Source organism: Mobula hypostoma, chromosome 11 (genome assembly GCF_963921235.1).
Source record: "Mobula hypostoma chromosome 11, sMobHyp1.1, whole genome shotgun sequence".
In the NCBI taxonomy this organism is placed as follows: domain Eukaryota; kingdom Metazoa; phylum Chordata; class Chondrichthyes; order Myliobatiformes; family Myliobatidae; genus Mobula; species Mobula hypostoma.
This window is the reverse complement of record NC_086107.1, coordinates 99,615,266-99,631,634: the sequence shown is the minus strand read 5'-3', so window position 1 is coordinate 99,631,634 and position 16,369 is coordinate 99,615,266. Positions and strand designations below refer to the sequence as shown.

The 16,369-nt window shown below is 45.7% G+C and overlaps 1 protein-coding gene across 1 annotated transcript; it reads left to right on the top strand.

Annotated features, from left to right (window-relative positions):
* The first annotated feature begins 379 nt into the window (after positions 1–379).
* mb (myoglobin) lies at positions 380–11,004 on the top strand. The gene is made up of 3 exons (XM_063062644.1): positions 380–537; positions 8,127–8,346; positions 9,102–11,004. The coding sequence occupies exons 1-3, from the start codon at positions 455–457 to the stop codon at positions 9,246–9,248; spliced, it is 450 nt and encodes a 149-aa protein (XP_062918714.1). The 5' UTR covers positions 380–454; the 3' UTR covers positions 9,249–11,004.
* The last annotated feature ends 5,365 nt before the right edge of the window (positions 11,005–16,369 follow it).

Genomic DNA, 16,369 nt, shown 5'->3' with positions numbered 1-16,369 from the left:
ACACAGAGAGCAGTTACTGAGAACTCTCTCAGGACATCTCATTTCCAGCCCTCAGTCCAGAGGTCTAAACTTTCACTTGAGTTCTAGCTCAGCCCTTTGTTCACCGAAAGTCCTGTGCCTGGTGAAAGTAAATGTCAAACAGAAAGTCACAGGGAGAGAGAGATAAAGCCAAGGGGCCAGATCCTGGAAGCTCACCAGCCGTCTGTAGATGTTACACACGGTTAAGGATTGGCCAGAATCCCTCCACCCATCCTAAAATGCAGATCAAAATAGGCTGTGGGAGGGGGTTGGGTGGGGGAGGCACGGCTGAGTGGGTAGGATTAACTGACCGAGGGGAGGAGACAGATAATGCAGCGGACTATAAGAGGTCTACACTGTAACTGTGACCACAATTGCTCCGCACATCTCTGCCATCGTTCTCAAGAAACAAGTGGTATTTCCAGGAGTTTGGATAATGGTCGACTGGGACGCAATAAATAAGGTGTGGGCAGGTGCGGAGGGGGACCTGCCCGGTCTCGGGCAAGTGGTTCTCTACAGGTAAGCCGCTTGCTCAGCAACCTTTCCGCTCAGAGAAACACTTCGAGTTTACTTTTGCTATGTCTGTGCGGGTGATAGTTGTACTCAGTGGGTAGGACTGCAGGCTCTCTCTCCACAGGCTTCAACGGTTGTGAATGTTTCTGGAGGTGCTTAGGTTGTGTAGACCTTACAGAACGCAGGGCTCGCTTGCCCATTTCCCCGCGCTAGCTGTCGGTCAGGAATTTACTTCTCAGTAGGTGTGCTCTAACAATGTCCTCCCACAAGCCTGCGTACTCTCATTTACCCAGACTGAGCATCCTCCGACTACCCTACCCTGAGTATCCCCTCCCCCCGATCATTCGGTTCCAGATCCTCTCTAATCACTTGCCCCTGCGCCCTCTAATTATCCGACTCCGTGCCCTCTAATGATCCAGCCCCAGTGGCTCCCCTGAATGGCTGGTCCATTATTTTGAAAGTGCGACACTCTGGCCTTGCGAACTCACAAATACATGTTTGCCCTGTAAGAGTGTTGCACTTTTCAGCAGTCACCTCTCATTGCTCTAAACCTTCTCTACATAGGGAAGAATAGAGGGAGTGCAGCAGAGATTCGCCAGATCGATTAAAAAAAATCAATCTGGTGGATCTTCGCTACACTCCCTCTATCCTTCCACACGTCGGGGGACCAGACCTGTATAATTTGCTCAGATATGGTCACCAGAACGCTATGGAATTGGGACCAAGAATTCTATCTTTTTGCACTCAATTCCTTTAGTAATTAAGGTTTTTTTTTGTCTTCCTAATGCTTGCATGTAATCTTGAGTGATCAGTCTGCAAGGACACCCAAGGTCTCCTGAACACTAATGCATGCTATCTCTCACCTTATTAAAAAAGTTCAGATTTCTATTTTTTTTTCTGAAGTGGATGTTGTCATATATTTCCACTTTATGGTCCACCTGTCATGTCCTCACTAACACTGAACTTGTAATACATATCCCTCTGAAGCCTCGCAGCATCCTCTTCACAGCCCACACCCAGCCTTTTTATTGCTGGAAAAACTAGGATATATTAACACTCGATTTTCCTCAGCCAAATCCGGTTCAATTCAAGTTCAATTCTCATTCAACCATACATGAATACAGCCAAACGAGACAGCGTTACTACGGGGTCAACATGCCAAACACAGTACCAACAGTTATACACAGCACAAAGCACACGTAGCACATGTAAGCTATCAGAAAAATACAGACACACAAAAGAAATCATCTAAGTCCCTGGGTCCATGAATGTCACAACAGTCTGCAGTCGAATACAATAAGGCTTGTCTTTTCCTGAGTGAACACTAGAGGGCAGCACGGACTTCAGCTTGGCTCCAGCACTGATCCCTGTTGTCATTCCCTCCCAATTTAAATACGACCAGTTTACTCCATTTTCTATTTATTAACCTCTATCCACACCATTAAACTACACCCAATACCTCGCACGCTAATAACCTCCTGCATGTCGCCTTGTGAATATCCAACTTTAAAAAAAAAATATTTATTGAGATACAGGGTGGAATAGGCCATTTTCCCCTTCGAGCCACGTCGCCCAGCAACTCCAGATTTAACCCGAGCCTAATCACGGGACAATTTGCAATGAACAATTAACCTACCTACTGGTGTGTCTTTGGACAGCGGGAGGAAAACGGAGCACCCGGAAGGAACCCACGCGGTTATGGAGAGAACATACAAACTCCTTATTTATTCTGCTAGTTCCAACCTCAAAAGCTCCCAACAGGTTTACCAAATGTGATTTCCCTTTGACTAATCCATACTGCTGCCTGATGTCATTATTGTTTTCTAAGTGTCCTATTCATTCGTTATGTTCCGTGCCCCTATTACCACTTCCTTAATGATAGATTCCAGCATTTTCCGCTCTACAGATCTCTGGCTGAAATTTAAAAAAAACTATAGATGCTGGAAGTCCGACGAAACATATCGGACCTGAAAAGGTTATTCGTTTTCCCTTTCCTCAGATGCTGCCTGAATTGTTGGCTGCTTCCAGCATTTTCTGTTTTTACTGTAGATGCAGGATTAGCTGGTTTTGCAGTTACCTATTCTCTGTCTCTATCTCAATTAATGGAGTTCTGTTTGCTACCTTCCAGTCTGTGGGAACAGCCCAGGATCTACGGAATTTTGGAAGATGAGAATTGTTATCACTGTCCAAGACGACAGGGAGTGTGCTGCTTTGTGGCAGCAGTACATGGCAAAGTCATTAAATGATTATAAATTACAGAATAAATAGTGCAATTTAGGGGGGGGGGGGAAACGAGGCAGTGTTCACGGACAATTCAGCAATCCGATGAGAAGAAGTGGTCCCTAAATAATTGAGTGTGAGTCTTCAGTCTCCTGTACTTTCTCCCCGATGGTAGTAAGAGGGCATGTCGCGGTGATTTGACCCAATGCATCTAACCCCATTGCAACATTTTTCAAAATATTGGACACATGTCATTAGGTTTTGTGAATTTAATGATTTTCAACCTCAGTAAATTCTCCCAAACTATCTTTTTCACTAATATCTTTCAGCGCAAGTTACTCTCGACGTGGAGTTCTCCACAATATTTAGGCGATATGCGCGTCTTCCTCCCTGAATCGTTAATTTCTTATTCTCAAATATTAAGTAAACCAAGTGTTTAGTTCGAACAAAGAGAAACAGTCTGCCTTTACCTTTCACATGAGTTGATTCTTGCATTCCACTTTATCCACTTCTGTTGAATTTCGGAATGTTTCAAATGCTCAGGCTTTGTTTTTTTTTGGAACCTTGCCACTTCCTTTGCTCCGATGTTCCTAACCACCGCTGGCAAGTTTGTACGTAGGGAATTGGCCCAGAAATCCGGAGATCTGTCAGATCTGTCAGTGTGGGATTTAGATTCAATTGAAACATAATTTGATGGAAGGTCAGTTTGTCAATGTAATCGCAAAAATAACCTCGGACTGTTGCTTTAAATAAAGGTCCACCGGGGATAGATTACTGTACACAGAAAATTAGTTGGGGGGGGGGGAGCGCTACTGAGATTTTTCGGTGAGTCGGCAAATATTCACAGGTCAAAATGGCTTATTTCTACACCATTTGGAAACAAGATGGAAAACCCGTCGTCTTTGCCTTCTCTGTCCAACTACAGTGAAGCAGCCCAGTGTGGAACGCAGTTCATGAGCAATAAACACCGGTCAACTGGCCTGTTAAATAGCCGTCATAAATGTATCAATTATTTACGATTTAATATTAACGATTGCCCGTTACGTTGTAATATAGTTTCCCAATCTCCCCGAGAAAACTAACTTTTGTAGTTGTTTTTTCAAAAGTTTTAAGAACTATGAACAGTTCCTTAAACATCCACTGACCGTCGGAATATTCACGAAGTCTCTCGCTGCACGATACGCGATTTAAGTCTTTTAGCAATTCCTTAACCCCCTGGTTGAGGAAAACTGATCCTGGACACTCCGTGAATTGATTCTCCGAACTATCACGACGATTTTTTTTTTACCCGTTATTGTATTTCCTTGTTGCAGACCCTCCGAATTTCTCTCATGTTACCGCGTTACCGGTGCCGAATGGTGGAATTACAGCAGGCAAAATCCTGGAGGAACTCTACGGAGAGGATTAACGAGTCGTCGTTTCGGGACGAGACCCTTCATAGATCCCGCTGTGTGACCTGCTGAGTTAGTTCCTCCAGCATTTCGTCTGCTGTGAACTGTGTGCGTTTGAGAGAGTGAGCGTGACGGGGGAGAGAGAGAGACAGAGCGATACAGAGATAGAGATAGGTGGAGAGAGAGAGACAGAGATAGAAGGAGAGAGGGAGAGAGATTAATGGAGAGAGAGACATAGAAGGGGAGAGGGAGAAATGGAGAGAGAGACATAGAAGGGGAGAGGGAGAAATGGAGAGAGGGAGAGAAAGAGGGAAGGAGAGAGAGAGAGAGAGAGAAAATTAATACCACCATCATATGTCGTGAAATTTGTTAACACTACGGCAGCAGTACAATGCAATACATGATAAATAAGTTTAGAGAAAAAGTGAGCTACACTAGGTATAACTGTCTGTTAAAATGATAAGTTAAAATAAGTAATGCAGAAACATAAATAAAAATAGTTAAGTGGTGCTCATGGGTTCCATGTTCATTTAGAAATCCGATGGTAAGAGGAGAAGAGAGGGAGAGATAGAGAGGGGGGAAGAGAGAAAGGGAGATATATATAGAAAGGGGAGAAGAGAGAGGGAGAGGGGAGAGAAGGAGGGAGAGAGGAAGAGAGAGAGAGGTGCGAGATGGAGTGAGGGAAAGGGGAGAGATGGAGGGAGGGAAACAGAGGGAAGGGAAGAGTTAGAGAGAGAGATAGAAAGGGGAGAAGAGAGGGGGGAGAGAGAGAGTGGAGAGAGAGATAGAGAAACTGTTGGCTTGTGTTTGTGTACGTGTCTGTTCACCCAGTGCAGACTAACTGTTGCCAATACTGAGCGCACGGTGTGTCCAATGGGGACGACTGTTGGGAACTGTGTATACGCACGGTATTACACAGTGTGGCGTTCTGTGTGGAGTGTGAACAGGCGCGTTCGGGACAGGTTGCTGTGATGTGAACGGTTATGTGGTGCCGCGTGTGAGCAGCGTGCCCAGTCTGTAGAGTTGAGCTGGTTATCGTGGCGTTAGCGTCGTGTTGCCGCAAGTACATTGCCCACGCAAGAGCGCGTCTCGCCTGATAGCGCAGCACCAATCTGAAACATTCGGGTGGTAGGAACACCCCCCCCCCACCCCTTCCCGCTGGACAGCTCCCGTGGACGGAGCGGGAGATGCTCTGGTTCATCCAGGATCCTTCTCCCCACACCCCACACCCGCCACCTTCACACAGAACCCTGGGCTGTCCAGGGACCGCACCGGGACAGACTCTAGCTGCTGCGGGAAGACCATCAGCTCGGTGAAAAGGAATCTGTGATCCGCCCGAAACTGGTCTGGGGGTTGAAGGAACAAGTGATCCTGCCACATAGTTAATTTAAATGTTCTAGACCGATACAGAAACTATTGAGAAAGTTAATAGATTGGCGGATTTAAGGTCTAGAATTTCTAAAAAAGGAAAGGTACGTCGCATCCGGAGGTTCTCCGGTTAGCGGACCATTTCCCTCCACGCCTCTCCGACGTAGTGGGGAATCACGTACGAGACAAGTTACAGCAGTGGTTTCCCATTGCCTTCTGCCGGGTGAGTTTCCAAAGAGATCACCAGCTCGTAACCCAGCGTGCAAGGGAGCCGGCTGGATTCGAACTCGGGACCTTTCATCCCGAAGTCCACTGACAGGGCCTTAGCTGCAGCGGAATTTCTCCAAGGTCTAGAATACAGTGCAGTACAGTATAGACTGCAGCTATACAAAGTCCTGTCAGTGCCTGTGTAGCGGCATCCGCATGGGACCTCGGAGCAAGAGGTCCCGGGTTCGAATCCGGCCGGCTCCACTCGTGCTGGGTTGAGCGTCAAGCTGACATCTCGAAAGAGGGGCGAAACGCTAAAGAAATGACAAGCTTGCCGCCCGAAACGCCAAATGAGACGCAGGAAGGAACTTCTATAAACACGGGGCACTTTGAGGAGTCGCTGGGCACATTTTCCCTCGGAAGGGGACGTTATTCAGACCTAGCGGAGCGACGCCACGGTAGCGACGCGATTACAACTCGGGGAGTTCAAAGTTCAGTTCCAGCGCCGGGAGGAGTGCGCCCCCTCTCCCCTCTCCCCCGTGGAATGCGTGGATGTCCTCTCGGTGCCCCGGTTTCCTCTCACAGTTCAAAGACTCATTATAAATTGTCCCGTGATCAGGGTTGTGGGGTTTCCGGGGCGGCGTGGCTCGAAGAGCCTAGTCTGCTGAATGATTATAACGATTAAGCAACTTGGCGCGTCAGTCTAGTGATCTGAAGGTCACGAGTTCGAGCCTCAGCTGAGGCAAAGTGTTGTGTCCTTGAGCAAGGCACTTAATCACACATTGCTCTGCGACGACACTGGTGCCAAGCTGTATGGGTCCTAATGCCCTTCCCTTGGACAACATTGGTGTCGTGGAGAGGGGAGACTTGCAGCATGGGCAACTGCTGGTCTTCCATACAACCTTGCCCGGGCCTGCGCCCTGGAAACCTTCCAAGGCGCAAATCCATGGTCTCGCGAGACTAACGGATCCCTATAATAAGCAACTCGGCACAACATTCCTTACGGTTTAAAAGAAGAAGGAGTGATATTTTGTAGATATTGTAAGACGTGGAGAGAGAGGGCTGTTTCTGCTGGTTGGTGAGACTAGGAGTTTGTATGTGCTCCCCGTGACCGCGTGGGTTTCCTCGGGATGCCCCAGTTCAAAATGTACCGGTTAGTTGGTTAACTCGTTACTGTAAAGTATCCAGTCATTAGGCCAGGGGGTTAAATTGGGGGTTCGCTGGGCAGAGCGGCTCGAAGGGCCGGAAAGGCCTGTTCCACACTGTATCTCAATAAATAAACGAATGAAGAACAAGAGAGCAGAGTCCAACACACAGGACCAGCTCACTCAGAAGGCCACACCTGCAGATGATGCAGAAAGGAATCGATGCTAACTTTGTATTTGAGAGGTCGATTGACAGAACCAAAAGGAGAGGAGGTTTGTGCGCAGATCAGTCAGGGTCCTATCGAACGGAGGTACAGGCTGAAGAGGCTGGATCCATAAGGCATAGGAAAAGAATTAGGCCATTTGATCCCCTGGGCCTGCTCTTCCGTTCGATCATGACCGATTTAGTTTTCCATCTCAATGCTATTCTCCTGCCTTTTCCACATAACTGTTCACACCCTTACTAATCCAGTATGATCTGTTACGGTTCCTGTATCACGCTTCGTTCTGACTGTGTGAGCCGGGGGGTGGGGGGGGGGGGCATGCTCCATAAGGAAAGAACGTCTGAGTAGAGAGCAGTACTATCCTTCAGGGCCAATGTGTCCAGGTCAAGCATCAACCATCCATCTACACCGATCCAGGTTTTCCTCTTGTCTCTCTCCAGCTTCCCCTTTCCCAGACCTCCCGCCACCGACCCACACCAGCACACAACGAACCTACCCACGTATCACAGGGAGAGCGGACGAACCCCACACCGGCAGCAGCCAAAGTCAAGGTTGAACCTGAATTTCCGGAGCTGTGAGGAAACAGCACTTACCACTGTGTCACCGTGCAACCTCTTCCTACCCAGGACTCCTTCTCACGTGTTCACCATACACTCCCTTGCTTCTAATTAGAACGGAGTTGAGGAAAAACTTTTTCACCCAGAGAGTGGTGGATATATGGAATGCTCTGCCCCAGAAGGCTGTGGAGGCCAAGTCTCTGGATGCTTTCAAGAAAGAGATGGACAGAGCTCTTAAAGATAGCGGAATCAAAGGTTATGGGGATAAGGCAGGAACAGGATACTGATTGTGGATGATCAGCCATGATCACAGTGAATGGCGGTGCTGGCTCGAAGGGCCGAATGGCCTACTCCTGCACCTATTGTCTATTGACTTCCTCCCTGCTTTTAGTTGGAAAATACCCGCAGGGCCATTTTAACCCCTCCCTCTCACTCTCCGCTCTTTCCCGCCATCCCACTACTCCCCGCCCTTTCTCACTCCAGGTTATTCAAGGAGCACCCGGGCGCTCAAAAGCACTTCCCCAAGTTCAAGGACTTGACTCTTGATCAGGTGGAGAAAAGCGATGCTGTCCGCAACCATGGCAACACTGTGCTCCAGGCGGTGGGCAAAATGTTGAAGAAGAAGGGTGACCATGCCGCCGAGGTGAAGGCAATGGCAGAGACTCACATACACAAGCACAAAATCCCACCAGCCAACTTCCCTGTGAGTACCACACTTTACCAATTACAGTACTGTCTTTCTGACTGATAACTTTTGGTAACTTCAGCTGTTCCGTGAACGAACACGGGGAGCATGCCAGTTAGCATTACTCTTTACAGCAACATGGGTTCGATTCCCGCCGCTGTCTGCGTGGGTTTCCTCCGGGTGCTCTGGTTTCCTCCCACATTCCGAGGACATACGGGTTAGTCAGTTGTGGGCATCTTCCGTTGGCACCACAAGCCTGCCGACACTTGCGGAACTGCCCCCAGCGCGCTCTTGGACTGTGTTGCTTCTTGAAGCAAATGATGCATTTTGATGGACAGTATGTGTGATAACTAAAGTTAATCCCTATCCTATCCCCCACTAGCGAGTGGAGACACAGCTCAAAGCTGTTTAATCAGGTAATTCGAATGGTCCTTTCCCTTGCCCCGGAGTCATCCCCTCCTCTCCTGAAGATGCTGCTGATGGTTCTCAATACTCAACATCTTGCGACAAGAAAGAATCCATCCTAATTTGTGATTGTAGCCAGTAGGCATTTGCGAGCTGTTTGATTACAGTGGGTATCATGTTGTCTATATCCCTGCTCTCTCTCTCAGAAAAGAATGATTTTGTTTATACTAATGTGACAGTGTTGACACGAACCCCGCAATTATCAGCCTTGGGTGTGTTAGTCCCACACACGCACACACACATATCTGACTCAATGCACCATCCCGTGGAATTAACACCATTCTTCTTCCCTTTACATTGTCTTCCAGTTGATCACCGGCATTATGTTGACCGTCCTCGCTGAGAAATTCCCAAGCCAGATGACTGGACCTGTAAAGGATTCATTCGCGAAGGCGTTTCACACAATCTGCGCCGACCTTGACAAACTGTACAAGGAAGCGAACTTCCAAGGCTAAGCTACCACCCTCCTGAATCGAGCTCCTAAATAACAGTGTATTAAATAGTGTGACGATAATAGTTCGGGCGAAGTAGCTGTTTAGACTTTAATTGATTGTAGATCTTTTGTTTTAGTTCACAATATTATGTTTTCTTTGTGAATGAGCCTACAACATAATTAATGTATGCAAATGCAGTTAGACCATTAACTACTTTCGCATTCATACATATCTGAATTAACATTATTCTCAGCCGGTGTACCACTATTGTACCACTAAATTCCCATGCCGACATAGAGCCCGGCTCTGGGATCCCGCATTCAGAGTGAGTATGGATGGCTGAGCCCACATCAGGACATCCACCTGCGCTAAGACTTAGTACAGTTAAATCTGATCACTGCTCTCCAAAATAGGTCATGAAGTTTAAATGTGTGGCTAGAATTGAAACTAATTAGATAACAGTGTCCATCAGGTAAGACTCTGTTCACTCTCCTCTGTAAACTGTAGGTGGAATGAACAGAGATTCCCACCATCATATAACATGTTCATGAACGAATTCATCGCCCTGCACTTATAAACGGGAAAGCTGTGTGCATTCATTTCCCACAACAGGACGCTACCAAGGGAGCCATCCAGGAATGTGTCCTGCTTTGGCCTGGGTGGGAAGATGGTTGGGTTCAAGACTTACTCCCCACAGTCTAAGGTGACACGCCCACTGTGCACGCACGGCACTTCGGCAGAAGTTGCATTTCAGATCATACGCTGTAACAATGTCTTGTTTGCCCTCTGGTAAGATATAAACATTTATAAGGCAATTAATGTGTTTGTAAAAACTCGGAGCTGCTAGGCCTGGTTAATATTTATCTTTCAACTAACATTGTTTGAGGAACTTTGCACGAAGTTCTACATAACAACAGCGATTCTACTTAAAAAGGACTTAATTTTCCCAAATTAAAGAAATATGCAGTATGTCCTCTTTTCCTTAACTATCCCGGAGAAACTGATGATCAAATATGGCAAAGTTATTCCGGATTTAGAGAATAGACCCGATGCCGAGAGTTGAAGTAGGACTGTGTAACAGAGAGAGAGGTATTATCTTGGCACATGTCCAGTTCAAACTCCATCTCTCAAATACGTTTATTTTTGGGTATTGCTTTTAAAATATTAATTAGAGAGATATTTTAATTCCTTATAAATTTTAGTAAATCGAGATCAGCCATTCTTCTAACATTTTCAGAAGCGGAATCAGTTTTAATTGAAATCCTAAAACCTTTTCTGGGGATATTTTTGGGGAGGATTAGAATATTGCCTGATAGACCGGGCAGGTCTTACATACTGCTGGTGTCATCATTTACAAGTAAGCAGGAACCGTTCCTTATATGCAGAGCTCCCGGGTTTTGCTGAACGAGTAAATAATGAACAAAACATTTTGGGAATAGATACTTTGATTCTGCTCGTCTACTTGCATGTAAACAGATCGAGTCGTGTAATGTACAACTTATAATTTTTTTAGCAGCAGAATATGTTAACTCCAATTCTACCTTCTCTATACACAGAAACAAACACGTAGCTTGCCTGGGCTATAGATATAATATTGTAGGGTAACATAATTGGTGGAAACGTTCAGAATTCACAACCACTGATGTTGGGTTGGGGTTCACTATAAGAGGCGGGTCTGATGTGATGAGTTAATTACGTTAAGGCCTTTTACTGCGCTTCGTGTTCAGTTTTTGGTGTTCAATAAATGAGTTGCTACGGCTTTTCTTAAAACATAAAACGCCTCCGCTATTTTTATTTGTGAAAGCACACAATATCGTCCACGCTCCTCTTAATGCCTGATCGTTCAACAGCCAAGTGTTAGTGCTTGACTTAACCAATACTCTGCCCGGGTATATGTGCCGGAAGAGATTTCAACTAGCGCGAGGAATGGTGATTGGCCATGTGCAATAGTCTACACAGGCCAAGTATGAGCTGAAACCACTATTTGAGCTCTTTGTGAGGGTCAACTTCAGGCATTAGGAATTATTTTGATAATTGCTAACTTGCGTTTTTTTTCCCTGAATTGCATGGAGTTTTATAGTAGAGTATTTCTACTAAGGTGGAAACCAAAACTTGGTCTGGGCAGTTGGAACACCACTGGTTAGGATAAATACTTTGATGGACCTGTACACGAGGAAACCCATAAATAAAGGTTGGATCTGGGCAATTTGTGTTACTTTGACATATCTCCAAGATACATCACCTTTGTCACACCCAATCTCTTTGTTGTTGTTGAGTGCCGTCGAATCTTCGACTCCTGGCGACCCTGTGGATAGTGTAGCTGTTCATTAGGGTTTTCGTGGCAAGATACGGATTGCCACGCCTTTCTTCCGCCCAGGTTGGGAACCGGCCGGATTCGAACTCTGGACCATCTGCCTTGAAGTCCAGTGCTGATACCACTACACCACCCGTCGTCTTTATATTGCCATACTTTTAGCTACACTGGTAACGCGTGGAATTCAGCTGGTTATCACCAGGTCAGTGCAAGCTTGTGTAGTCAATTGTTTCCTACTACACACTGTAGCCAATTCCCCATTAATGATCAAATACCTTATTTATTTATTGAGGATACAGTGTGGAATAGGCCCTTCTGGTCCTTCAAGCAGTGCTGCCCGACAATCCCCTGATTTAATACTGGCCTAATCACAGGACAATTTACAGTAACCAATTCACCTACCAACCGGTACAGCTTTATACTGTAGGAGGAAACCAGAGCACCCCAAGGAAACCCACACAGTCATGGGAATTACAGGCAGTGGCGGGAATTGAACCTGGGTCACCTCGACTGTAAAGCGTCGTGCTAACATCTACACTTTGTTGTTCAGTTGTTAAGTCGAGTGACCTGATGGACTCCTGCACACCAAGCTCTCGTTAGAAACTGCCTCTCTAAGATCCTCCAAGGTCATACACATTGTCTGAGTATATTATCTATCCTCTGCCATCCTCTCCTTCTTTTACCTTCTGTTTTACCTAACATGAGAGTCTGCTGCAAGGAATCCTGTCTTCTCATGATGTGGCCAAAATATCTGCGCTTTTGTCTCATAATCTACTGAATGTATAATCCTAACAAAGCAATTTGTGGATATGAATTTAGTTCATTTTTTTTAGTGTATTAGTGGAATTAGTGACCATGCAATCCTGGTTTGTCACAAAATCCTATATTGTTCACTAATGTCCTTGAAAGAAGGAAGGCTACACAGTCTGATCTATACACAACCCCAAGACTCTTAATGACCTTCAATATAACTGTATTAAACTAGTATTTACAAAAATAATTAGGATAAAACTAGATTAGAAGCAATGCAGATGAATTAAGGCCAGACTACTCGTCCTCCCATCCATCAATTCGTTATAGTATGGGGCGGGGGGAGCACTTTTGCACAGTAGCCTGATATGGTCATAGTCACCAAGCCGTGGTCCAATTGCCTGTACAGCTTTCACAAGATATGCTGGCAGAGTGGTACATGGTTAGGAGGGAATGGACTTCAGGAATTCTCAATATTGACTACAGATTCCAGGAAGAAGCATGGATATAGGCCAAACATGGATAGGAAATCAATCTATTGCATCTGCCATGATTGTTGCTAATGGGCCAGCTTGATTCAATCAATCACACCACCAGTCCTAAGGATCAGGAGTGAGAATGGACAATTAATGTACGCACTATCAATGGACAAATTCATAAATAAATGTTATTCCCTTGATGTTAATTGCTCCGTCACTTGTTGTGATGTTTACAGTTACTAGTATACTAGGCTCTGGAATTTCTTCACTTAGCCTCTGCTTCTTACTTATTAAATAGGTCCATCCAGCCCCGTTGCCCAGCAACCCCCAATTTAACCCTGGCCTAATCACGGGACAATTTACAATGACCAGTTAACCTACTAAGTGGTGAGACTTGAACCTCGGTCACTGGTACTGTAAAGCATTGTGCTAACCACTACGCTACTGTCCCACCCCAAGGGCTCTCCTCCAAGAGGCTCCTTAAAAGCTGCCTCCTGGATCAACTCTTTGTACACCCATCTTGGCATTGACTTGGCTCAGTCAAAATTTTTGGTTAGTAGTTCTGAAGGCATTATATAAAACAATGTTGCTGGAAGAGAGGAGCTATTTCCCATGGTAAAGGATTCCAGAATAAAGGACCATAACATTAAAACTGGAGTCTGGTTGTTTACAGGTAATGCCAAGAAATAACTTCTTCATGCAAAGGGTGCATCATTAAATTAAAGAGGTGCAAAATAGTATCATCAGGTTGGTTAGAATCCAGCTTTACCTTGCATTGGAGATAGTTCATTGAGTCAAGGAGCAGTAGAGTACACATCCCTTGGCCTTTCTTATTTATTTACTTAGAGATACAACATGGAACAGGCTCGTCTGGCGCAGTGAGCTGCACCATCCATCAACCTATTTAACCCTAGCCGAATCACAGGACAATTTATAACAACCAATTAACCTACTAACTGGTACATTTTTGGACTGTGGGAGGAAACAGGGAGGACATCCAAGCTCCTTACAGAAGGTGCCGTAATTGAACTCTGAACTCCGAAGCCCGGAGCTATAGAAGCGCTAACCGCTACGCTAAACATGGCGCCTGGTAGCGTATCTAGTCAATACAAACCTGTTTTAGTGTCTAGTCTCATTTACCTCACCCAGACTTTATCCTTCCAAATCACTGTCATCCATTTAAATTATCCATTCAAACTGCTATTAAGTGTTACAATTGAACCCTCAACTACCACTTCTTCTGGCGGTTCATTCCACACTCTGAGTGGAGAGGTTTTCCCTCAGATTCCCTTCAACATTTTGTCTTTCACTCTAAATCTATGACCTCTGGTTGCAGTCTCACCCAACCTGAAGAGGAAAAGCCTGCTTGTATTCACTCCTCATAGTTTTGTTTACCTCTTAAAGATCACCCCCCCACACACACACACCCTCATTCTTCTGTGCTCCAGGAAATGAAGACCATAAATCTATAAGCTGTAGGACCAGAATTATCCCATTTGGCCCATAGAATCTGCTCCATCATTTCATCATGGTTGATCCAGTTTTTCTCCCGACCTCAATTGCCTGCCTTCTATCATACCCCTTCATGCCCTGACCAATGAAGAATAAAGTCCTAAACTATTCAACCTTTCTCTATAACTCATGTCCTCAAGTCCTGGTAACATCCTTGTATTTTTTTTTCTATACTGAGAAGCTTTATTGATGAAGAGAAAAGCTTGAGCAGATTGGCTCTATGCAGAATCTGGATTGGAATGAGAAGTGATTTTTTTAAATGCATATAAGGTTCAGCAGGAGCCTTAACAAGATAGATGACAGGTAAGTGCTTCTTTTGTAGGGGAGAGGGGAATATCAAACTGGGAGCAAAGCCTAGCCTAAGGCAGGGGTTCCAACTTAGGGTCCATGGACCCCTTGCTTAATGGTATTGGTCCATGGCATAAAAAGGTTGGGAACCCCTGATCTAAGGGGTCTATGACTAAAAATGGAGATGAGGAGAAATTTCTTCTCTCTGTTGGTCATAAATCTCTTGAATTCTTTACACTAGAGAGGCTCAGAGATTGAGTCACCACATACTTCATAGCCTGAGGTAGACAGATTCTTGTACAGTAATAGACCCTGGCTTCATTCCCTGAGCCTAACAAGACCAGTCCACATATGTCAGAGTTAGATTGGAGTTAAATACTGTAGATGTTCAGGCTGAGGGCCGACAGGGACAGCTCTTTATAAATAAATTTAATATTGTCCATGACCTTAAAAATAAACAACTTTATAAATAAGTACAGTCACATGTTTACAATATCAATAAGCAGAACTTCCTTTTATATATGGAATGCCTTTCACTTTCTTCCTTCAAAAAGAGTGGGTAAACAAGCAATGGGAGCAAAAATTAGAAGTTCTCTCTTATGCTCAGGCTCATTCTTTCTGTAAATTAAATCCAGTTTAACGACTGAATAGAATGCTGGTCATTGCAAGGACAAAAAAAAACTTCATGGGGAAAGTGGAGAAGAAAGCTGTCACCAGAAAGGGCAACACACATCAAAGTTGCTGGTGAACGCAGCAGGCCAGGCAGCATCTATAGGAAGAGGTGCAGTCGACGTTTCGGGCCGAGACCCTTCGTCAGGACTAACTGAAGGAAGAGTGAGTAAGGGATTTGAAAGTTGGAGGGGGAGGGGGAGATCCAAAATGATAGAAGACAGGAGGGGGAGGGATGGAGCCAAGAGCTGGACAGGTGATAGGCAAAAGGGATACGAGGGGATCACGGGACAGGAGGTCTGGGAAGAAAAACAAGGGGGGGGACCCAGAGGATGGGCAAGGGGTATATTCAGAGGGACAGAGGGAGAAAAAGGAAAAAGGAGAGTGAGAGAAAGAATGTGTGTATAAAAATAAGTAACAGATGAGGTACGAGGGGGAGATGGGGCATTAGCAGAAATTAGAGAAGTCGATGTTCATGCCATCAGGTTGGAGGCTACCCAGACGGAATATAAGGTGTTGTTCCTCCAACCTGAGTGTGGCTTCATCTTTACAGTAGAGGAGGCCGTGGATAGACATGTCAGAATGGGAATGGGATATGGAATTAAAATGTGTGGCCACTGGGAGATCCTGCTTTCTCTGGCGGACAGAGCGTAGATGTTCAGCAAAGTGGTCTCCCAGTCTGCATCGGGTCTCGCCAATATATAAAAGGCCACATCGGGAGCACCGGACGCTAATGCCCCACCTCCCCCTCGTACCCCATCTGTTACTTATTTTTATACACACATTCTTTCTCTCACTCTCCTTTTTCCTTTTTCTCCCTCTGTCCCTCTGAATATACCCCTTGCCCATCCTCTGGGTCCCCCCCCCACCTCCTTGTCTTTCTTCCCAGACCTCCTGTGCCATGATCCTCTCCTATCCCTTTTGCCTATCACCTGTCCAGCTCTTGGCTCCATCCCTCCCCCTCCTGTCTTCTCCTCCATCCCTCCCCCTCCTGTCTTCTCCTATCATTTTGGATCTCCCCCTCCCCCTCCAACTTTCAAATCCCTTACTCACTCTTCCTTCAGTTAGTCCTGACGAAGGGTGTCGGCCTGAAACATCGACTGCACCTCTTCCTAGAGATGCTGCCTGGC

What these genes read in the sequence shown, in the direction of transcription:
- mb (XM_063062644.1), top strand. Translation starts at nt 455, where the DNA reads ATGGTCGACTGGGACGCAATAAATAAGGTGTGGGCAGGTGCGGAGGGG. An exon ending in GGGCAAGTGGTTCTCTACAG is followed by an intron (nt 538 to 8,126) that starts GTAAGCCGCTTG and finishes TTCTCACTCCAG; the next exon opens with GTTATTCAAGGAGCACCCGG. An exon ending in TCCCACCAGCCAACTTCCCT is followed by an intron (nt 8,347 to 9,101) that starts GTGAGTACCACA and finishes ATTGTCTTCCAG; the next exon opens with TTGATCACCGGCATTATGTT.